The 25,778-nt window shown below is 42.2% G+C and overlaps 1 protein-coding gene across 1 annotated transcript; it reads right to left on the reverse strand.

Moving 5' to 3' along the window:
- Window positions 1-1,816: 1,816 nt before the first annotated feature.
- LOC124120454 lies at window positions 1,817-7,449 on the reverse strand. The gene is made up of 3 exons (XM_046483275.2): window positions 5,965-7,449; window positions 2,950-3,165; window positions 1,817-2,188 (listed from the first exon to the last, which is right to left on the reverse strand). The coding sequence occupies exons 1-3, from the start codon at window positions 6,242-6,244 to the stop codon at window positions 2,004-2,006; spliced, it is 681 nt and encodes a 226-aa protein (XP_046339231.2). The 5' UTR covers window positions 6,245-7,449; the 3' UTR covers window positions 1,817-2,003.
- Window positions 7,450-25,778: the final 18,329 nt, after the last annotated feature.

Raw genomic sequence — 25,778 nt, forward strand, 5'->3', positions numbered from 1 at the left:
ACCCGATCCCGTTAGTCGCCTTTTACGACAAGCATAGTCACCTTTTACGCCAAGCATGGGTTGCTGAAGACCTATTGTGACCCGGAATCTTCACGGGTCTCAAGGTCACTAGTAATAATATAACTTGGCATAACAGTTTGTGTACACTGTAAATGGAATTTATTGAACTTGTCTGTCACGCCCACAGCTTTGCTGGGGAATTAATGAACTCAAAGTAGCCCACTCAACAACTGTGACCATAGGCATGACATTAGGCCTGAAATTACAGCAATTATCAATCCAGTCATACACAAAGATTACTATATAGTCAGACAATTAGAGGGGAACACTGGGTGGAAGGCAGCTACAGCCTGCTGGAATAAATACACTCCACCACAGAAACTGGTAGGTCAGACAAACAAGGGAGGAATGGTGTATGTCACAGCAGGACGTACGACAGAATTGCCGTAGTTGAGGTGAAGAGGAACAAGAATTGCTACCTTCCAATTTACCGGGGGGCACGGGTGGCCCTGTCGTCTAAGGCGCCGCGACTCGCTGTGCAGAGTTGCGTCCCTTAGGCACGCCAGAAACCTATGATTGCGGGTTCGAATCCCGGTTCGCCCCGATTATGTTTCTAGGTTTGTCAGCACCATACCCGTGCTCGTGGGTTTCACCGAAGTGGTAAACGTCTAAGACCTGCATCACTTCGGGCTTTCCTCCCACATTAAGCTGACACGCCGCGATATAACTGGAATACTGTTAAAAGCGGCGTAAAACCCAACTCACTCACTCACTCTAATTTACCGTCGTTAACATCTTAAAGATACCGTGGACACGACATACCATGACATGAAATGTTAAGATCGTCTTGAAGTTCATTTACTCACAAACCGACTTCTTAATAGTTTCATCCAGGGAGTATTGTTGGTATTGTGTAGTTACTTCTTAATTGTAACATCCATAATTCTCGCATGTGGCCGGATGACGATGAAAGTGAAGGTCACTCAGGCGGACGTAGGCGTCACCATAGAAATGTGTATACACAATATCTTGCGCAGTTACAATCGAAATTTAGCAGTTTTTACATGATCTCTAGGCAGCTCATGGATGAGACTGGACTTCAAGGCCATTAAACCGAAAGTGCTACTAACTGTGTTATTAAGGTAGCTTGAGGGATAGAAATTTGTACTTTATATTGGACGTGTTTGCTAAAAAGTGATGTTAGAAAAACTGATGTAAAACTGATGTTGTTAAGGAAAATCGATGTTTTTTTTGTTTCAAAGTTGTACTGATGTAGGCACAATCCAATCAAACTGGGAGTGCTTATAACCGGTATGAGTGAGTGAGTGAGTGAGTGTGTTTTACGCCGCTTTAAGCAATATTCCAGCAATATCACGGCGGGGGACACCAGAAATGGGCTTGACACGTTGTACCCATGTCGGGAATCGAACCCGGGTCTTCGGCGTGACGAGCGAACGCTTTAACCACTAGGCTACATGACCGCCCCATAACCGGTATTAACGTAGCTAAGGGCGTACAGACTTTTGTTTCAAAGATATACTGCATAGGCTGTGAGTATGTATCCAGACTAGTGGTGTTAGTTAACTTGGATGCTTATAACATTGTTATTAATGTAGCTAAAGAATTTTCTGATTTTCTCTTGTCAACATTTAACAGACAAAATGTCAACTCATGCGAGTGAGTGAGTATGGTTGTACCACGCTTTTAGCAATATTCCAGCAACATCACGGTTGGGGACACCAGAAATGGGTTTATCACATTATAACCATGTGGGGAATCGAACTCGTGTCCTCTGCGTGACGAGCGGACGCTTTAACCACCAGGCTACCCTGCCGCCCCTCATGCAATGTGAATAGGCTCAACACGAAGTTATGGGGATGTATAATAATAAAATAGATAATACTACCCAGGATATTCGAGGATACGTGCCACAGGGTAATCAATGTGACGGTGTAGTTTATTAAATACAAAGCCAAGATTCTATCTCCCCTTTTGATCAAGCGTCAGACTATCTCACACAAGGACCATCCTGCATTTGAGCAAGTGGTGGTTTTGACTTTCTCTTCAACTAGGTATGCACATCCACTGCTAAAGCCACCATATCCGTTTGATCCTGCCCGGAGAAAGGTTGATCCGTCCGTCCAGGCAAAGTCGGTTGAACTGGTCACATGTAGTCCAATCAATGCCCCTGTGAACAAAAACATTAATCTTACGTACTTGTATCTGTGAAGAAGATGCGAAGTGAATTTGGGTTTAACGTTGTGTCTAAGATTAGTGCACTTATGTAGCGACGTGCATGTACGTGCATGTGTGTGTGTGGCTGCTTGTACTAGTCCGGACTGATGCCGATTTATAGTGCTAGCCCACTGAGATACCATGCCGCAGTTTAACATGAATACACCACTCAGACACAGTATACAGACTCCGAGCCAACCAGTCCTTGTTTTAGCCCCTTAATGCCGAGCGCCAGACAAGGTAACAACAAGTACGATCTTTTAACGTCTTTTGGTATGACGCGGCCGGGGATCGAACTCCGGACCTGAAAACACATCTCTACTATAGGCTTAAGTCTATGTTACTCGTATCACCACTACCATCACGTATATTTTCCATTCAGATTAACTAACAAATTGTTAAGGAGTGAGTGCGTTTTGTTTAACGCCGCTTTTAACAGTATTCCAGCTATATCGCAGCGTGTCAGCTTAATGTGGGAGGAAAGCCCGAAGTGATGCAGGTCTCAGACTTTTACCACTTAGGTGACACCCACGAGCACAGGTATGGTGCTGACAAACCTAGAAACAGAATTGGGGCGAACCGGGAATCGAACCCACAATCATAGGTTTCTGGCGTGCCCAAGGGACGCAACCTGCACAGCGAGTTGCGACGCCTTAGACGACTGGGCCACCCGTGCCCCCAATGGTAAAAGAAACGATGTTTGGTTTTACCTACCATACGTAGAAGATGCCTTCGTCATAAAAGCAGTGATGTAGTCGTGTTTCTCTGTCGTGTTCAAGATGATCAGACGTCCGTTTTCACTCTGACATCGGGCCTGGCTGTCTGCCCAGTTCTTCCAAGGGTCGGTGTTGTATAGCTTGAAACAGAAGCGTGGGTAGAGGACCGATGTGTAGCCTTGAGACACGGGGCACGGGTCTGCATTCGGTAGAGCTAAACACACATCCACAATAATGACACAAGTTCTTTAAAAAGAATTATATGAAAAGTAGTGTCCTGTCACTGTGGCTTACCTTTATATGATGTCATCAGTTAAATATGTCAGCAATGTCAGCCACTGAACCAAAGTCAATAAGAGTTTATCGCAAAAAGATATGAAGACCAACACCTAGTCTCTGAAATGAACATATCGTGCAGACAAAAACGGTTGTTAAATTATCTTCATAAAAATATAATAAAAAGGAATCCAGATACTCTCTTCATTTTCAGATAGACTTGCCAAACATTATAGACTTGCATGGTCTGTATTGGATATATTTGTATCAGGGTCTGTGTGACAGACTAAAGCATACGTAGTAACTATTATCCCAAATGTCATACGATTTTCAAATAATGGCTACTGTGGGGGTCTTATTAATATCTGGGCTCCGAGCCTCTTAAAAAAATATGAATAGTGGTGACATCTTCAGCAGGAACAAATGAGACGTTCAGTGCCATTGCTCCAGTGAGCCAGGATCTTCGTTGTGTAATGCCGAACTCAACAAAATATCACCTCTATGAAATCGTGTTGGAACATGTGTTGTTGTTTTCACGCTGAGGTGACATAAGTCGGTCAGCCAACTAGGTGGCTCGCTCGATTCTGCCCGCGTTTGAAATCTACTTCCGCTCAGGGTTGGTAACATTTTCCCAGCTCGCGAAATAAACTGTCGATATTTCGGTAAGTAAGGGACATTAATCGAATGTAGATGACTTGTACATGTGTAGAAATGTATTATCGATCAATCTACGGCCAGAAATGCGCTTGTCAATAAGCGTATAATAAAAATATCGCCGCGGATATCGAATGTAAACAAACCGGCAAGCTGGCGAGTGACGCTCCTTTTCTCTACTTTCATATAGGGGTATATATTTTTATTTACTGACCAATAACGAGTTCCTGTGCTAAAATCTCGGCATGATTTGAACATTAACATGAATATGAAAACTGTATAAATTTGTCAATGATGTTGTTCCCGCGCCACTTTCGCTGACATCAAATCCACTGTTGTAACAATCGTTATACCAAACTCGTGTAGAGCCTTAGGGAAATTTAAGCACAGTTCAATAAAGTCAAGCACGTCAGAAGAAAACGTCTACACGCGCAGAACGGTAGAATTCAGCACTTCCGCTTAGAACCAAGAGCAACGGGTTGAACACCGGCTTGACCGCGAGAAGGCGAAAGCTGACCAATAAAAGTTGAGAAATAGAAACATCGGTACACACTGTTGCTTGATTGACAATGTCAGTCAAGAAAAGGGAGGAGCTTGATCACATCGTTCTCTCGAAGATATAACGTCAAATAACGACGTCATATGGATGGAAAACCGATGGCTAGAAAGCGTCCAAGAAACGTCGTTTTCTCGTCTAATGACCATACACGGGAAAATACGATTTCGTGTTTCCAGGGTATTGACATGAGTGTGAAAATTCACCCATGGTTTGGATGCTATTTAGATATGCAATTTAAGTAATTGACTCGAGTACAGCTGTATGGCGTCAGTCAACAAATAAACGCGTCTTTTTCATTGCAAAGTCAACGAGAGCCGGATGTTGAGGGTAGAGAAGGACATGCTAAACCTTTTCGTGAACACCTGGTTTCAACATTCTTTTTAGTGACCTAATCATAAACTCAACTCCTCTTTTGCCTGTCACGCCTACTGGAATCTGCTTCGGTGAGAGACTGATTGTGGTCCGGCTTTGAGAATTTTGTTTAAATTAAATCATATTCCTAAGAAATCAAATCAATTGTGCGATTCCGAAAATATCCTGGGCAAGCATTTATGAATCGCTATCAAATAGTGACGATACCAAGTGTTCGAGAAAAGGTGAGCGTATCTTTCCCCATCGGTGGCACCCGTCACAAACACATGCAAAGGGAAGTCAATTGTTCACCTGAAAAAACACGTGCGCATATGGCACAAGTCAAAATAGGGAACTACATCGGACGCGTCAAGTTTGGAACTGTCCTCCAGGTGTCTACCATAAAACGTTTTGACATCTTTACTGAGGCCTTGAATGTTGTTATCTTGATCAAACAGCTCCTGAGCAAGAGTCTCCTGGCGCTTATGAAATCTTGCCAGAAAGAGCATGTTCGACTGAACCTCAAAAGTTTTGGAGCTGCTGGAATACTGTTCGACATAAAGGGAAAGTTGACTTTTGGAAAGTTGAAGTCATCCCTTTTGTAATACCGACTTGTTGAGAGTGTTTTATTCACTCTAGATCTTTATTCATAGATCTAAGTATGAAATAGATGAGGCTGTCTCACTCGTCTCGTTTATGTCTAGTCCTTACCATAATTCAGTTACACAGCGAACAAAGATAAGATACTAATAAGATACGATGGCCATATTCGGTACAAGTGATCATCGGATCCTGTCATTCTAACGTCAGGTAACTCTACAAAGCTAACTGCATGGCTTCAGGTATCCCATGCCCTCTCATTACACTTTTGACGTGTAAATGTCCCCCATTAGACTACCCAGAATGTCTAATAGCTTGCTGACTTGGTTGATGCATATCGTCGTATCGTAATTGCGTAGATCGATGCTCATGGTGTTAATCAACGGATTGTCTGGTCCAAATTCGTTTATTAACAGACCACCGTCACATATCTTGAGAATTGTGATGTCAACAACAAACGAAACATAATATTCTAACTGACGGAATTCAAACAAGTACGTTCTGTAACAACTTAAGGACACATAAGAGGCCATGCACATTGTGGGAAAGAAACATGTCTGAACAGTGTCTCACCTCCTTGCTTGATGTAGGATCTGGATCCTGGGATGCCAGATGACGACAAAGATGATCTGTAGATGGAACACTGGTCCCCATGATAAGTCAAAGCAACACACTTCTCATCCTCAGCACAACGTTGAGCACAGGATGTCAGATGTTGAGTTGAGAATACGTCGGATGCGACCTCATTGGCTGCCAGGTTGTCCTGTGTGATAAACCGTTGAAAAGTATGCCGGTAACAAGTATTGCCAGCAAATACAGCCGTCATGAAAAGGGGGAGAAGTAACACCGCCATCGTCCTTAGTGGTGTGTCTCATGTGTTATATCTGTCTGCTGTTAATACGGTGTCTCTGGCGTTGAATATATATCTGTTATTAACGCTGTGTCTCTGAAGTTGAAGCTGAAGCAATAATCGTTGTGATATATCTGTTCTTACCACTGTGTCTCTGACGCCCAAGATGAAGCCACTAGTTATGTAATGTATCTGTTATTAACTCTGTGTCTCTGACGCCCAAGACGAAGCAACAATCGCTGGGATATATCTGTTATTACCACTGTGTCTCTGACGCCCAAGACGAAGAAACAATCGTTGTGATATATCTGTTATTACCACTGTGTCTCTGACGCCCAAGACGAAGCAACAATCGCTGGGATATATCTGTTATTACCACTGTGTCTCTGACGCCCAAGACGAAGAAACAATCGTTGTGATATATCTGTTATTACCACTGTGTCTCTGACGTCCAAGACGAAGCAACAATCGCTGGGATATATCTGTTATTACCACTGTGTCTCTGACGCCCAAGATGAAGCCACTAGTTATGTAATGTATCTGTTATTAACGCTGTGTCTCTGACGCCCAAGACGAAGCAACAATCGCTGGGATATATCTGTTATTACCACTGTATCTCTGACGCCCAAGACGAAGCAACAATCGTTGTGATATATCTGTTATTACCACTGTGTCTCTGACGTCCAAGACGAAGCAACAATCGCTGGGATATATCTGTTATTACCACTGTGTCTCTGACGCCCAAGATGAAGCCACTAGTTATGTAATGAATCTGTTATTAACGTGTCTCTGACGCCCAAGATGAAGCAACAATCGTTGTGATATATCTGTTATTACCACTGTATCTCTGACGCCCAAGACGAAGCAACAATCGCTGGGATATATCTGTTATTACCACTGTATCTCTGACGCCCAAGACGAAGCAACAATCGTTGTGATATATCTGTTAACACCACTGTTCGTCTGACGCCCACGATGAAGACGCTAGTTATGTGATGTATCTGTTATTAACGTATCTCTGGCGCCCAAGATGAAGCAACAATCGTTGTGATATATCTGTTAACACCACTGATCGTCTGACGCCCACGATGAAGCCACTAGTTATGTGATGTATCTGTTATTAACTTGTCTCTGAAGTTGAAGCTGAAGCAACAACTTGTCTGTGATCTTCAGTGGGAGTGGGAAAGAGTGCCACGAATCACTAAAGATGTTTGTGTTGCATGACTGGGCGGAGTTAAGGGAAACCCTAACAAACGGGTAGTTGAGGAGATCTGAGTATGTACAGGTTAATGCTTAGATATTGATCATACCCATATAAAGAAACGGGCATTCAGTATAATAATTGTTCTTGCCTGACTGCACTGGAAAACTGTACTCCAAGAGTGCGGAAAGCTTGATATATACATATTTATTTCCATACAGTGGAGGGACTGGCAAACATACAAGGTTTGCTTATCTGAAAGCCTCCCCCAAACATGACACACGTACAAATTACAATGTATTGACAGATGCATGAGAAATAGCATAGATTATGTAATTGACGTTAAAGTAGGAATTGTTCTGTTAGTGTTTAATTACTGGATTATCCTTCATAACTACAGCTACGTTATTATTAACATCTATCACAAGAACATCGCAGTATCATTTACAAAAGCCAACATCTCAGACAAAATCTCTAAATCGGCAAGAAGATAGAATAAAACTGTGCACTGATTTCAAAATGTGTTACAGTCGTTCAATGTGAATTACCATTAGCATCAGCTTTTCTCACGTCCTGCCGGATGTTTGTTGTTTGTATCATTATAGCAATACTCCTGGAATCAATTAGACACGTTGGTGTGATCAGTAACGATCTACCGCTGTACTTTTTGCATCAATAATATATCAATAATAACGCTGAATGCCTAATCAGGTTCCAGTTTTTGCCACGCTAGATTAATTGACGTACAAATCCTGCATTCTGAGACCAAACTTTAATCCTGGTGACTTTTTCTAAAAAAATATCACATAATTTTTTTTTAAATCTTTTTTTTTTCTCAAGATAATTAGCACCGACATGATTCAAAGCAACATGTCCCAAGCTCTAGAAAGATAAGTTCACTGGTCACGGTTCATGGCTGGCTGGTGTCTCCTGATGTCAATGGCTTTTTGTAGTTTTTTTTAAAGCCAGTTGTTGTTGTTGGTAGACATGACTTTGGTGGCTTCCCACATGGTGTCTTGGTTCTTGAAGATGTGTCCTTGTTTGTAGACAGAGGTTTGGTGTTCTTTAAGTCGGGTGTTGGGGGGTCTGAGGGTTTCACCAATGTACTGGTGGCCACTATTCAGGGGATCTGGTATATACATCCTCAAATCCCTTATTGCTGTGATCTTTGTCTTGCTCATTATCCAGCTGGCTTCCATTTGTCCATTGCTATTTCTATTCTTTTACCTATCAGTGCTAATTAACCCCAGCTTCCCGGTTGCCCATTGTCCTTTGTCAATTAGCAGTCAGTGATAATTTAAGTCCTGGCTTCCAGTGGTCCTTTACTATCAGCGCTAATTAGTGTAAAGCATATGCTCTGAAATGGTGTGTCCCTCATAATAAAGAGGTCGACATCAATGAATTATCTTGCCTTTCTTTCAAAGACTAGATCTGGTATTGTGAAAACAATTTAACATGAACACCATAGTAGAAAATACAATGTTTCCAGCTAAATTAATACAAAAGTAATATTCCCATTTTGGTATTATATATCACTGGATCCTATATACGTATCTCTTTATCTCCCATCACTGTAGCGCACCTGACTGTATTATTAATAACGTAGTAACAATAAGATGCTACTCTACAGCAGTAGCCGTTTGCATGAAGATTCAAATAATACAAACAACACTTACTCTATTCGAACTGCAAAGGTTTTAAATATATCGTTAAAAAAGAACAGATGTGTCGTGATCAACTACTCACTCCACATACACATTTTATCTTAAAATGACACACAAAAATGGCGGAGTAATGTCCGTAAAAAATCGGATTCGAACACATTGAACAAAATCAAGTGTCACCATTTTCGGAAACAAGCATGTGAAGTGTAACAGGTAATATATTTGGGATAACACTTTCTTTGTAAAGTACAGATTCTAGTACTTGAGTACCGTCCGGGATTCGAACCCACACTTGCAAAAGTGTGAGGCACCTAATCGCAAGCACACAATGTCAGCGATCAAACCCACTCAGCCACCGAGGCTTCCACAAAATGAAAGTCCGACAACTGGTAGCCTAGATCACGTACTTTGTGTACCCCTCTGACAAGTGTAAATTGGCACGGCTTCAATGGCCGAAGACTATGAACCAACAACACCATTTAGAAAGTGGTCAAATGTAACAAGTGTTATATTTGGGATAGCACTTTCTTTGTAAAGCATGTGAAGTTTCAGCATCACTGCTCTTGTGGTTTCTAAGGAGAAGCTGTTCACTGATGCCGACACAGCTCACCGTCGGTGTGCACATGAAAATCGATGCTCGATGAAGTCAATCAGTCAGGTTCAGACTCAATTATTTACTGGCCTCCGTCAAATAGCACGAATATTTTCGAAAAACAAAGGCAGACCCCCACGATAATATATAGTATGTAGATACAAACAGAACAACACAGAAATCAATTACCATCATGTCGTGTCGTCTGTTGTTGATTTTTAACGCCCTTTGAAAATGAACGTATCATTGTACATGTTCTGAACTGAGGCTGTAGCTTGCCACAATGCCAAGGAAGTACGCACGAAGCGACTCCTATAAAAATAATCAACCAGTATAGATTTCCAACAATACTTTCATAAGGTATCAACAAACTGAATCAATAGAGTGTGTTACCTGTATAACATAAGCTATTTGCCAATGTTCGCTGCAGCTGGTGTTTTGATATAAGCAAACACGCTTGCAGAGACACAAAGGGAATATCGATTCGTTGCACTTCGGTTAAACTGGTTACTGTAAGGGTAACGGTATTATTTTTGGGCATTATCATTTGCAGAAGCCCGAGGTCTTCCATTAACTGCCGGACAAAAGAGGTCAGTTGGAAAGACCGAGGGCTTCTACAAATTCTAATGCCTTAAAAACTAGCATAACCGTTATTATAGCAAAAATGGATAAAAAATTGTTATCAAATAAAATAAACAACGGTTTTAAAACAATTACTGCAATCAACACGAATTTCATGGCCCCACTTTAAGAAATATGGAAACGACAGAGAACAAATCAGATGACGTCGCGATGACGTCACTATTAAACGTGACGTCACCTTTCCCTATCCCTATGATGTCACCTAACAAAGGCGTGATAATGTCCCGTCGTCAAGCAATATGAGGGCACTATCAAGTTGCAGTGGCCCGCTCATTTCTGATAACACGTAGACGGTTTAATGATATTTCTCTCCATATCAGCTTTTATGAGTGAGTGAGTTGGGTTTAAAGTCGATTTTAATAGTATTTCAGTTCTATAACGGCGTGTCAGCTTAATGTGGGAGGAAAGCCCGAAGTGATGCAGGTCTCAGACGTTTACCACTTCGGTGAAACCCACGAGCACAGGTATGGTGCTGACAAACCTAGAAACATAATCGGGGCGAACCGGGATTTAAACCCACGGTCATAGGTTTCTGGCGTGCCCAAGGGACGCAACTCTGCACAGCGAATCGCGGCGACTTAGACGACTGGACCCCTCGTGCCCCCATCTATAATGAAGTTCAACACAAAGTCATATATTGCCGGTTATTATGTTATCGAGGTTTGATAAAAAAAGTATTGAGTTTCATAATAGATTTGGTCCTATTTGTGAGGAAATTTGACATTTAGTGGATCCTTTAGAGATAAAAAAATGAAGTAAGTATGACAAAATAAACTAGAAAATCAATAAAATCATTTGGTTGAATGAAAAAATATCATCCTCAGCATGGTGAGATTATTCATATGTCTTTGTTTGTTTGTTTGTTGTTTAACGCCTCACTCGCCAAAATTCCAGCTAAATGACGGCGGTCTGAAAGTACATGTAATCGAGTATATCCCAGAAAAATCCAGTGATTGATGTCATGAGCATCGATCCACGGAATTGGGATATGATAACAACTTATTCGCCTCTTACAAGCATGGTTTGCTGAGACCTATTCTAACCAGGATCTTCACGGGTTAAATTATGTATCACTGCTTCAAGACTCAGAAATATATCATGAACATCACCTTCAACTAATTGATGCAGGATATACGGGATATAGTTTCTGGCTCCGTCCGTCGGACTTCAATGAGCACAATGTTGCAAGCATAATGAGGGGATGCATAATTAGGCTGATTGAGTCAATGTCCCTCTTTGATTTTTTGTTACCTAGCTTACGGCAAGAAACCTCAAACTTTAAGTGCCTGGTCCAACCTAGATTACACACAGTTGGATTTCATTCTACTTTGAATAATATTTCAGCTTTTAGGGTCATAGCTCAATACAAGAGGACACCCGTAGGGACCCGGCAACATACAATCGTTGTAAAAAAAACCTCAGTGGGTTGGCTGGTCAAGCTGGGTTACCTGGTGGATTGCATGTCACTGTATCCCAACTGCGCGGATCGATGCTCATGACGTCAACCACTGGATTGTCTGGTCCAGACTCGATTATATAAACCCGTCGTCGCATAGCTGGGATATTGCTGAGTGCGGCGTTAAACAGCAAACAAAGAAACAATCTTCTTCTATTGTACAAAGCGATCGCTCGTCACGCCGAAGACCATAGCCCACTATTTATGTACAGCCGTCATATAGTTGGAATATGGCTGAAATAGGTGCCAGCACCAATTAAGGTTATGACGAGGGTGGGTCGATGATTCGACCAAACTATAACAGGGTTTTGACCACATTCGGGGTCATGTAAATTTCGGGGTCGCAAGCAACGCAAGAGAGATCCCTTTTCAGCTATCATGGTATGACTGTCAACAGTGAACAATCACTCAGTCAAGGCCAGATTTCAAATTCCAAAAGTACACAGCAAATGTGACACTGAACGATGGACTCGAATCATTTCGTCTCAAGAAACAAGAAGATTGTTGACAAAGCAAATGAAACGGATTCACCTCAGTCATGCCAACATGATTAAGTTTCTGGAAGACAATGAACACAAGGACAAAGAGGAAGCTAATTGGCATTTTAATTATTGAACAGCGTGACAGCCCTTTGACGGAAAACGCTGCAATGTGACGCAGATTCGTTTATGAACCTAGAGGAAGCTGTGTTTGGTGTGCCATGGCCGTCACACATCTTATCGTGGAACATACACTCTTCAAAAAAGGAAATGCACAGGTACATTTTTAGTAAGTTTATTGTACCTAATAAAGTCGATATATTTGATTGAATATCATAGATACAAATATGACATTTTGGAGGTCAATAGTCATTTGATGTCGTTGTACAAATGCATTGACACCTGTTCATTGTCATGTCGCATAAGGCCACAAAGGGGTGGGACGAGTGTATGTGCGTGTCTGTGCGCGTCCGTGAATGTGTTTGTGAATGCGTGTGTGAGTGGGTTTGGTTTGTGCCATGACGGTAGTGAATATCTTATCGTGGAACACACCGTGTGGGATCCTGTATGTAGTATGTTTGACGTTACTCAGCGCCGCAATGAACGACGCTTCAGACCAGTTGTCATGTAGACTGGATATTGGTTATCCAGTGATGGAGGTGTGTGTGTGTGTGTGTGTGTGTGTGTGTGTGTGTGTGTGCGTGCGTGCGTGCGTGTGTGTGTGCGTGCGTGTGCATGCGTGTGCGTGTGCGTGTGTGTTTGTGAATGTGTTTGTGAATGAGTGTATGTGAGTGATAGGGTAGAACAGGTCTTCAGCAAACCCATGCTTGCCGCAAAAGGCGTCTAACGGGATCGGCTGGTCAGGCTCGCTGACTTGGTTGATGCATGTAATCGTATCCCATAGCGGAAATCGATACTCATGTTAACTATCACTGGATTCGTTGGTCCAGACTCGATTATTTACAGACTGCCATCATATAGCTGGAATATTGCTGAGTGAGGCGTTAAACAAGAAATAAATATACAAAATGTTTCTACCTCTGTGTGTGTTTTTCTATCCCTGTGTGTGTTTCTGTATATGTGAGTGTGTGTTTCCGTGTGTGCTTGTGTGAGAGCGAGTGATGTGTGTGTGTGTGTTTTTCTATCCCTGTGTGTGTTTCTGTATATGTGAGTGTGTGTTTCCGTGTGTGCTTGTGTGAGAGCCAGTGATGTGTGTGTGTGTTTGAGGGAAGACTGGTGTATGTGCGTATGTGTGTGTGTATGCGTATATGTGTGTGAAAGCTGAGGTGTGTGTGTCCATGAACGTTTAAATACGACTTGTGATTCAGCTGTATGTGTGTGAGACAAGACCATATCGTTTTTCGTTATTGCAAGCACATTGACCACGACTTATGCCACGTCTTCAGCAGCTTTGTCAGTTTAACAGTTAGCGCTCTGTGACAATAAGGTACCATTAGGAAGCGTCGTTGAGGTTTTCAATTTGAACTTGATCAATATAACAGCCTCAAATTTGTGTGTGATTAAACAGGAAATCTTAATGGCTGATCGATGGTACAATTATTACGCTATTAGGTAGGCTTTAGAAAAACATGAGAAAATATGTTTTTGGGTCATTATTGTCAGTCACAAACTAATGATTATCAAGCCGTGAGACAATTCAGTACAGAAATGCACCCTGTGTGGAATGATTTTTACAATGACACAAGGTCACTTTGCTCCAGAACTGACTTCCGACAATTAACCAGCATATTACCTTAGAGAGAGTGTGGATACACATACCATAATATAATAGGACAATCAATGATAACGTTCTGGAGATTGAGGTCTTGGTTCTCGTCGGCGAGTGAGTGAATAACGTGTCCTTTCAATCAGCAGTTCAGTTGTATGACGGTATGTTAATTACAATCTGGCAGGTAATTCTGTTTAAACAAAGGTCACGATAAAAGACTTTAATCACTTTGATAAAACGCACGAATATGGCTTTGGTGCTTATATAGGGGATCCTGACACGACTAAAGGGCGCAATTCTAAACATCAGTGTGTGGAAAATAAAGAATAAAATTACCTAAGTAACTAATGGTACAAGTTCACAAACTGGTCTTTGTATATGGATAGTTTCGTGAAAGAATGCCAATTAGTTTCAAGAGATAAGGTACGGACAAACACACCACTATGAACAGAGTCAAAGTGAAACTTGTTGCCACGGAAACGGAATAAAATGTAAATTCTAGAAATCCCTCAAGGCACCAGTCGACAGCAAAGTGTTATGAAAGAATACTTATTAGTTTCACAGATATGACCCGGACACAACCTTATTACACAGGGACACGCGGGCGGACGGGCTGACAGAAAAACTGATTACTATATCTCTACTATATAGAAGAGTAGAAGTGAGTAAGTATGGTTTTACGCCGCTTTTAGCAATATTCCAGCAATATCACGGCGGGGGACACCACAAATGGGCTTTACACATTGTACCAATGTCGAGAATCGAACCCAGGTCTTCAGCGAGACGAGCGAACGCTTTAACCACTAGGCTACCCGACCGCCCCCTATATAGAAGAAGATTAACTGCTTCATATAAACTGCTGTAAATATGCTGGTGCTGAAAATATGTGACCATATATTTGGTCATTCGTCTGATCAGTGTTTTATCACGACAGATTCCTGTACAACACCAGTGTCCGGACACCTGAGACAGAGAACCACGCCCTAAAGGAGGAGTGGTGTAACTACTCTGTTAGCAGTGTCAATGTCGGATGTGTCACCGCGTTGATACAGGCGAGACAGCGGAGGCACACTGAAGACACCTACTGATTGAAAACAGCCTGAAGGTGTTGTTTTAAATGTCAACCAGGGATTGGTCTACCTGAGCTGGCGTTACCTGCTGGTTCTGGTCCATCACATACCAGACATGTTCTGTGAGGAGGGTTGGTTGGTTGGTTTGTTGTTTTACGCCGCACTGAGCAATGTTCAAGCTATATGACGGCGGTCTGTAAATAATCGAGTCTGGACCAGACAATTCAGTGATTGACATCATGAGCATCGATCCACGCAATTGGGATCGATGACATGCATCAACCAAGTTAGCGAGCCTGACCACCCGATCCCGTTAGTCGCCTTTTACGACAAGCATAGTCACCTTTTACGGCAAGCATGGGTTGCTGATCTGTTCTACCCCGGAATCTTCACGGGTCTGTTCTGTGAGGAAGAAGTCTGGAGGAATAGAAGGTTGGTTGGTTGGTTGGTTGTTTTACGTCACATTCAGCAGTATACCACCTTTATGATGCCGGTCTGTAAATAATAGAGTCTGGACCAGACAATCCTGTGTCTGTTATCATGAGCATCGATCCACGCAATTGGGATCGATGACATGCATCAACCAAGTCAGAGAGCCTGACCACCGGAATAGACGGCCATGGTAGGACAGCAATGTTAAACTGCCTTAGAAATATGTTACAACACGTTGAAGATGTGGACGAGCATTATCCTGCTGCAATGTGACATCGTATCCCAATTGCCTTGATCCATGCTCACAGGGGTCAATCACCGGATTGTCTGGTCCAGACTCGATTATTTACAGACCGCCGTCATACAGCTGGAATATTGCTGAGTGCGGCGCTAAACAACAACTAATCAAATCATATAGCTTGAATGTAACTGATAGGCTTTGAACCACAACCACAATGTTGCTAACCCTAGCTTTGTGGGTATCACCCCACAACATTTTTCTAGCACATTGGTCTAATTGATTTATTGGGCTGCCTTGACGTTGTGTTGTTTGATTCATATTCGAAGTCAGGACGAAGCGAATGGGTCCAGTATATATCCAAACAGAATTAATAATCTGGGAAACAATGTCAGCAAAGCAAAATCAATTTTCCCATTCTGAAACAAAGCTAGAAAGTTTGTTGTAATCAGGTGCAGCTTAACACAACCAGCGAAGTGAAAGCAAGCTGTGTGAGGAGAGATGTATTATATATGATATTGACCCAGAGATTCTTAGCAAATGTGTTCTTAGTCACACCTTGAATGAATAATTTGAAGCCAATTAAGATAACTGTCTTAGTTTAGTAACTCCAAAACAGTGGATGGGTGAGTGAGTGAGTGAGTGAGTGAGTGAGTGTAACGTCTCATCGGCAAAAAGTTCAGGCATATCGTGACGAGAAAAAAGTTATACATTAATAATAAATATATTTAGATTGTACGTGGATAAAAACAAACTGTCATCGAAGGACAGTGCAACTAGATAATTACATATTCTACATAAATCTAGTCTGGGGACATTTAAAAGAATTCATTATTATTCTTTCAACAACACAATATAAAAATGAGCTATAGATCGCAAGCAGCTTAATTAGGCCATGATACTATAGGCAGTGGGGACATACGATACTTCTGCTACCTTCACGTGTCCCCAGTAGATTTACACCACCCTTCATGGTTGATGCATGTCTTCGTATCCCAATTGCGTGAATCGATGCTCATCATATCAATCACGAGATTGTCTGGTCCAGATTCGATTATTTACAGAACGCATTGGAAGTCTGTAAATCACTATTAATGAACTGAACTAATAAAAATATGCAAAATTGCAATGATCAAATACAAGAACCTGTGTTTGTCGTCACATAGGTGTAATGTTACTGAGTGTGGCGTTAACATCAAACGAACAAACAAATACCAATTAGTTTTTACTTATTTTCCTTCGGAATTGTTCAAATGTGTCGGACAGGATACGGTGTTCCTTCAAAATTGAATATATTTCTGGAACGCTTACATTTAATTTGCTCTTCTTCCCATAAATGACCAGCTGTACACTATAGTCACCTGATGTGATGTCAGTGGAAGTCTCCTTGTAAACAAACCGATGGTAGTACACGTCTTGAAGACACAAAACGAACAAGATTTTGTTGTGATTTTATTGAAACTTCAGTGTCTTGTAGAGCACAGTGAGTAAGTTAGTGAGTGAGTATGGTTTTACGCCGCTTTTAGCAATATTCCAGCAATATCACGGCGGGGGACACCAGAAATGGGCTTCACACATTGTACCCATGTCGGGAATCGAACCCGGGTCATCGGCATGACGAGCGAACGCTTTAACCACTAGGCTACCCGACCGCCCCTGTAGAGCACAGAGACCATGGGGTAGAATGGTGATTATAGCTTTCTCTCGTCACGCCGAAGCCCCGGGCTGGATTCTACATTTGCGTACAACATCCGCATTTTTCTTCTGTTATATTGTAATGGTAATATAATATAACCGTAACTTTCATTATGTGTTATGGTTGTATAGAGAATCTCACCCGATTTTTCTTCTGTTATATTGTAAAGGTCATATAATATATCCGTAACTTTCATTATGTGTTATGATTGTATAAAGAATTTCACCCGAGTGTTTTTTTATATCAAATAATATCAACACGAGTGGATAAACGTGGGGAAACTCATAGGCTTGCCGAGGTTTTTTTCCACTTTTATCAACGAGTGTTGATATATTTGATATCAAAAGACACGAAGGTGAGATTTTATTTATCATCCAACATCATTCTTACAATTTTTTCAGATTGTAGAAAGTAATAAGCAGTGTCTTAAGTGTAAAAAGTAATGCTAACAGTTTCAGTAGCAGCGCCATTAGTGATGTCATTTAATTGTGACGTCATGATAACCAATGACGTCACAATGGTCTGCAAAGCATTGTGATGCAATTTCAGTATAGATATCGCTTTATCTCAACCAAGCGATATCTCCTGTTTGAGCCAGTTTTGGATGATAAATTTAATATCACACGTGTTTCCCATTATGCCAACGCTGTTTTGTTGTCTCAGTATGAACAAGTTTATCTCACATCACAGGTGAAACAGGTGATATTTCTGTTAACTCGTCATAATACGGTGGTTTTGTTGAGGTGACGTCACACGCGAACAAGTCATGAGCCCTGCTGTAGATAACGTCTCAAGTTGCTTTTGAGTTTTGATGAGCATTAAAATGTCTGGTAACGTCGTGTTGCGCTATTCCAGTTTGCAGCATTCCCACGGCGCGTAGACGTCATTTTCAGCAAGCCGTAAGCGTTATTTACGCTTAAACAAATACACATTTTATGAGCAAAGTGTTAATAAACAATCAGTGTGTGCTGGTCACATTAACAAACACCCGATAGTGCCATGTCCCCAACAAACATCCACATTGTGCGCCGTACAGGAACATGTGAAGTCCACATTGTGCGCCGTACAGGATCATGTGAAGTCCACATTGTGCGCCGTACAGGAACATGTGAAGTCCACATTGTGCGCCGTACAGGAACATGTGAAGTCCACATTGTGCGCCGTACAGGAACATGTGAAGTCCACATTGTGCGCCGTACAGGAACATGTGAAGTCCACATTGTGCGCTGTACAGGATCATGTGAAGTCCAAATTGTGCGCCGTACAGGAACATGTGAAGTCCACATTGTGCGCAATACAGGATCATGTGAAGTCCACATTGTGCGCCATACGGGAACATGTGAAGTCCACATTGTGCGCCGTACAGGAACATGTGAAGTCCACATTGTGCGCCGTACAGGATCATGTGAAGTCCACATTGTGCGCCGTAGAGGAACATGTGAAGTCCACATTTTGCGCCGTACAGGAACATGTGAAGTCCACATTGTGCGCCGTACAGGATCATGTGAAGTCCACATTGTGCGCCATACAGGAACATGTGAAGTCCACATTGTGCGCCGTACAGGATCATGTGAAGTCCACATTGTGCGCCATACAGGATCATGTGAAGTCCACATTGTGCGCCATACAGGAACATGTGAAGTCCACATTGTGCGCCATACAGGAACATGTGAAGTCCACATTGTGCGCCGTACAGGAACGTGTGAAGTCCACATTGTGCGCCATACAGGAACATGTGAAGTACACTTGACCCGTGTAGTTCCGGGGTAGAATAGGTCTTCAGCAACCCATGCTGACCCGTGAAGATTCAAGGTAGAATAGGTCTTCAGCAACCCATGCTGACCCGTGAAAATCCGGGTAGAATAGGTCTTCAACAACCCATGCTGACCCGTGAAGATTCCAGGGTTGAATAGGTCTTCAGCAACCCATGCTGACCCGTGAAGATTCCGGGGTAGAATAGGTCTTCAGCAACCTATGCTGACCCGTGAAGATTCCGGGGTAGAATAGGTCTTAAGCAACCCATGCTGACCCGTGAAGATTCGGGGTAGAATAGGTATTCAGCAACCCATGCTGACCCGTGAAGATTCCGGGGTAGAATAGGTCTTCAGCAACCCATGCTGACCCGTGAAGATTCAAGGTAGAATAGGTCTTAAGCAACCCATGCTGACCCGTGAAGATTCCGGGGTAGAATATATCTTCAGCAACCCATGCTGACCCGTGAAGATTCAGGGGTAGAATATATCTTCAGTAACCCATGCTGACCCGTGAAGATTCGGGGAAGAATAGGTCATAAGCAACCCACGCTTGCCGTAAAAGGCGATTATGCTTGTCGTAAAAGGCGACTAACGGGATCGGGTGGTCAGGCTCGCTGACTTGGTTGATGCATGTCATCGATCCCATTTGCGTGGATCGATGCTCATGATGTCAACCACTGGATTGTCTTGTCCAGACTCGATTATTTACAGACCGCCGTCATATAGCTGGAATATTGCTGAGTGCGGCGTTAAACAACCAATCAACCAACCAAGCATATAAATATTCTTTGACATGCCGCCAACGTGTTGCACAGTGACAATCCACCATTGTTGTAAACTATACTGGTGCTCATGATATCAATCACTGGATTGTTTGATCATTTACTGGCCACCGTAATACAGCTGGAATATTGCTGACTGCAGCGTAAAACAACAAACAAACAAAGCTATACTGATTGTTCCTTCTCGCGTTTCTACCCAAACACATTACGACGTCAATATGTTGATGTTACGTCACAAATGTCCCTGTTTGCACTTTGAGTACCATACTGAGAGTCCACTTGTGGTCAGAAGATGAATCGTGTCACACACACAAGTATCATTCGTCGAGTTGCATTCCTGTACACCATTCGGTCTCGTCCTGTACGATCACATTCCGCTCGTAAAATCTCTCATGACGCACAGTAAAAAGACTCTTTTGGTGGGAAAGTTTTTCAGGTTGAAAGAGTTGATTGAGTGAGTGAGTTGGGTTTAACGCCGCTTTTATCAGTATTCCAGTTATATCACGGCGTGTCAGCTTATTGTGGGAGGAAAGCCCGAAGTGATGAAGATCTTTTACTACTTCGCAGAAACCCACAGGCACGGGTGTGGTGCTGACAAACCTAGAAACATAATCGAGGCGAACTAGGATTCGAAACTACATTCATAGCTTTCTGGCGTGCCCAAGGGTCGCAACTTTGCACAGCGAATCGCGGCGCCTTTGACAACTGGGCCACCCGTGCCCCCGAAAGAGTTGATTTAAGGGACTGTGTAAAATAATATTTGCGTCTGATTACAGTACAATAGTTGCCTAACGTGTAACGTGAGTGAGTATTGTTTTTAGCAATATATCAGCAATATCACGGCGGGAGACACCAGAAATGAGCTTCACATTGTGCCAGTGTGGGGAATCGAACCTGGTTCTTCGGCGTGACGAGCGAACGCTTTAACCACTCGGCTACCCAACGTAACCCGGATATCACTAACTAGCGGACTCTTGAGATTAGGCTGCTCATGAAGGGGAACTTGCATTTTGGTCAAAACCAAAAACAATCTACTCACTTTTCCAGTACAAATCAACACCCCTTTTAAAAATGTATCAGCAGGTTAAACCAAACACTCCCACCTTTGAATACTAAATGTGATGAAACAATAAATGTACTATTTGTCATCAGATACACCCAGTCCAACCGGCACAACCACAACAGCTGGAAGCCCTGCTCAAGACCCTGATGTTCCTGTAGCCCTCATTGCTGGTGTCTGTGCTGGTGTGTTTGTGCTGGTCGTCATCGTGGTCGTCGTTGTACTGAACCGCCGGAAAATCACAGCTGTTGCCAGAAAAAACATAGTCACCCGAAAGACACAGTATAGTCAGTTTGAGGACGGACTTGACAGCTCCACGAGTGAACCAACCGTTGATATGAAGGATAATGTGGCTTTCGATGAAATCAAGCTGCACAATGTTGAAAAGGTTGCAGACAGCGAACATGAATGAGGACACATACTGTTCACATATTCTTATAATAAGGGTCTTCAGCAACCAATGCTTGCCGTAAAAGGCGACTATGCTTGTCGTAAGAGGTGACTGACGGGATCGGGTGGTCAGGCTCGCTGACTTGGTTGATACATGTCATCGATCCCATAATGCGCGGTTGTACATACAACATCTTCTTAGTGTACCAACGCTTCACATTATCATGATGAGAGAGAGGGAATTTAACTATTTATCTTTACGTGAGTACATGTTTCCTTATCGAATGGTCAAACAGTTAATATATTAGTTATCGTATACTGAGGGTATCGCCCTCCGGTCATGACCTGAACGAAGTAAAGAATGGAAAAGAACGTTGAAATGGTGACTTGAATTGTGTGAAGAATAAGAGGGGACGTAAATGAAATAGAAATAGAAAGGAAGGGGGAAAGAGAGAGAGAGAGAGAGAGAGAGAGAGAGAGAGAGAGAGAGAGAGAGAGTAAGAGAGAGAGAGAGGGAGAGAGTAAGAGAGAGGAGAGGAGAGAGAGAGAAAAAAAACAGAGAGAGGATGGGAGAAAGAATGAGAGAGGGAGAGAGAGTGAGAGAGAAAATACACACACAGAGAGGAGGGGAGAGAGTGAGAGAGGACTAAAACAAAAGAGAAAGTTCAATTGGTGGATTGATTTGTTTGAAGAATAGGGGGAAGATGCAAATACAATAGAAAAGGTAGGAAAAGATAAGTGTGTATGATACACTTGTAATATCAAAAAGCTGTGTGTAACATATGTGTGGATGGTGGATATGAAAGACAAATCGTAATCTTGAGCTTTCAAAACACGAACTGTAGTTTCTAGTCATCGTTGGATGTAGAAAACTCTGATAGGGGAATAACTGAATACTATAAAACAAGGAGTGGTCGGCTCGGAGTCAGTATACTGTGTCTGAGTGGGGTATTCATGTTAAACTGCGGCACGGTATCTCAGTGAGCTAGCACTATAAATCGGCATCAACCTAAAACTAATAAGAAACACTAAAGTTGCCTCACTATAAAACAAAGACACAAGATGAAACTGAGACAACAGATGAGGAGCAACCAGAAATAGATCACCACACCAGGGACCATAGGGCTCACGGAACGTTTACTACCTGCATGACAGCCACGCAGGATTTACACCATCCCTGTAGTAGCTGTAGTAGCTGACAATTGTTTGAGAGCTTTAACCACCAGGCTACACCACCACACCGAGTGTATTTGGAAATTAATATTACAGTACCAGAAATAAAATAGATCACCACACCATGGGGCTCACGGAACGTTTACTACCTGCATGATAGCCACGCAGGATTTACACCATCCCTGTAGTAGCTATAGCAGCTGACAATTGTTTGAGAGCTTTAACCACCAGGCTATTCCACCACACCGAGTCTATTTCGAGATTAATATTACAGTAATGTATGTCCCTGACAAAATTGATAACAGTTCCGAATCAAAGTTAGACGACAAGATGGCGGACAGAATTCTCTACAGCTACACTAGCTGAGAACGTGTTTTCGAGATTTACACGAACGAATAATCGAGCTGATGGATGTCCAGGCGAGCGATGAAAAGGAAGGAAGTTTTGAAGATATCCTGACTGAGAGAGAGAATGTACTTTACGGTTCTCTGATCTCTTATCGCAATAGAATATTCTCCTTTGAACAGTTTGTTTAATTCATTAATCTATTGGCTGTCGGAATCATGGGTGTTCTGATAACATTTTGAACTTTGTTTCAAATGTTGGAAGCTGGTGTACTGACGAGGTGTCAGTAAATGATTTTTGAGACAGTAGTTCCGGATTGCAAGTCTTTTCTGAAGTTATCGAAAAATAACATTCAATTTTGAATGCCCTACATTATCGCACGATAACACGATAACACACACTAACACACACACACACTTTATAGTCACGTAATTTATATATCGTTATAATCCTTCTTTAGGAAATGAAAAAGACGAGAGCATGAGGAGCTCCACGCCCGTAGTGGTGCCAGGATCTGCTAATTACGAGTCAAATACATGTTCCCATTTGGCATGTCAACTCTATAATGAGTATTGATGTATTGGAAAGCGTCTGCATTATTAATGAAAATGTTTGGTCGACTGTATTCCTACATCAATCAATTCAAACTTATTAGCTTTCAAGGATGAGATCTAATATTTTCTTGTGTGGACCGGTACCTTTAATAACAAATTGCCAAGACATATTGAAGGAGTTTCACCTACGTGGCAATAACAAAGACAACTGTCGCCAAAAGGGGCGTGGTTTTAGTCTTTCAGTTGAAACGAAAGATATTCAGATCACATAGTGGAGTTTTATATGGCTTTGCTTAACTGGTAAACGAGTGGATGGATGGACATTATGTCGATCAGCAGTCCTGGGTTCTTACTTTACAGCTAATGAATGAGAAGGGATAAAAGTTGTGTTTTTTTTAAACTGTCCTTAACACTTCTCCCTTACCTATCTTGTTTCTCACTAAAAGGGAAAATGCATTTTAGTCTTTTTACCGTAGCCCTATTGCTGACTGGTGTAGGATTAGGTTGTTGCACTTGCTTCAACGCCTCTTCTGTGATGGCGGTAGATGCGCATATTGAACGTTATATATTTAGGAAAGTAAGGTCACAGTCTCTCTATTCCTGTGCATCGGCATGTCTGATGTCTTCAGTCTGCATGTCCTTCAATTTTGAAACCAATACTCGCATCTGTGAACTCAACAGCAACAGCAGTGACCAAGTGGCTGTCACAACGCAGCCAGGATTTCTCTACAGTGACATCAACCACTGGCCTAAGGTATTGTTATATTATTAATTTTTGCTTTTTTTAACGCACAATAAGCCTATTTTACGCATATATTGTCGCGGAGCTATATACATGTGTGCCAACGTTCACGGCACATGTTGTCGGCAGTCATATACTGTCGCAAGTGACAAAATATGCCAGAGTTCACTGCGTATATTGTCGACATTCGTCGGTGTAAAACAAATATATTTGGAGATGATGATGTTGTTGATGATGATGGTCGTGCTGATCACGATGATCATCATTACATTTATAGAAAATATGTTAAACTAGATTTTAATCACCTTGACAGGGAGATATAATGTCGTCAGTGCAATCCTGTATGTGTATAGTGGGGATTTATTAACAAGGTTTCACCTGTATAGATATCTCTGCCCTATTTAAATTACATCAAACATTGTACAGAATAGTTTTGTAAACATTCTTAGCAAACCTAATGTTGTATTCAAAAAAACCTTGGAGATACATACATACATATAGACATTCCAAAGTTTTACAGATATATTATTAAACAGATGTCTAACTAGTGTATCACTTGTATATTACTAGTTAATAACTAATATATCAGAGGTATATTCTAACACTACCTATTTCATAAAATAAAACATTTCTGGTTTCTGGTAATAGAATAATATCCTCAGTTATTTTCCATACAAAACAGCTTTAAGATCATATCAATTCTTATAGAAGTAACAATTACATCTAACAAGGGTACACTGTAGCGCAAACGAAAGGCATCTTCCCGGCGACAATATATGCTATGATAGGGCATATAAATGACACATGTCAGACACACACACTGGCAAACAACACCCCTGAAATGCCACGACAGACACCCGAGCAACGCCAGCGCGACCTTGGTATAATACAGATGGGAGCAAGAACATTGCAAGAACATTTAGTTGCTCCCGTTTTACTGTGCCTAACCTGATGGACGTTACAGACAGTCCGGACATATATCAGATAGGCCACGAACAGGGTAACTACGCGCATTGAAGACCGGTACTTGCATAGTTTGCGTCTCCGGAATCGATTTCTGACAAGGACATTGTCTGCCTTAGGGAATATCGTTAGTCGTCAGACAATGGCCAGGCGACTCAGGGCTGAGGGAATTAGGGACATGGCAACATCGTCGTCAGAGATTTGGCTGCGCCCGGACTGATTGGCAGCGACGTGACTGTTTATTCATAGCCGATGCAAGACAGCGTGTTTACCGTCAATGGGAAGAAAGATCGGCTGCACTTTGTGTTCAGAAGGTCGCGCTGTATGGTGGAGGGGGGTGTTATTGTGTGGTGGAGGAATTTGTGAGCAGGGGAGAACACCACTGTTGCCATTTTACGCCCGATTGTCCTACCGAGTCTAAAACAGCTGCGACGCGGTGTCCTTTATCAGCACCACAACGCCAAGACCCATACGAGCCAGTCTTGTGACGTGAGATTAAACTTGAGCGAATTCAGGTGTGTGTGCCCTTTGTCCATTCCGTTGATAACCTGTTTCTGCAACCCCACCTCAATTAA

This window comes from Haliotis rufescens, unplaced genomic scaffold (genome assembly GCF_023055435.1).
Source record: "Haliotis rufescens isolate VD_foot unplaced genomic scaffold, xgHalRufe1.0.p SCAF_24, whole genome shotgun sequence".
NCBI lineage: Eukaryota > Metazoa > Mollusca > Gastropoda > Lepetellida > Haliotidae > Haliotis > Haliotis rufescens.

Coding starts and splice junctions, on each gene's coding strand:
- LOC124120454 (XM_046483275.2), bottom strand. CDS start 6,244: ATGGCGGTGTTACTTCTCCCCCTTTTCATGACGGCTGTATTTGCTGGC. Junction 3,166..5,964: donor ATCCTACATCAAGCAAGGAG/GTGAGACACTGT, acceptor ATGTGTGTTTAG/CTCTACCGAATGCAGACCCG. Junction 2,189..2,949: donor GAAGGCATCTTCTACGTATG/GTAGGTAAAACC, acceptor TTTTGTTCACAG/GGGCATTGATTGGACTACAT.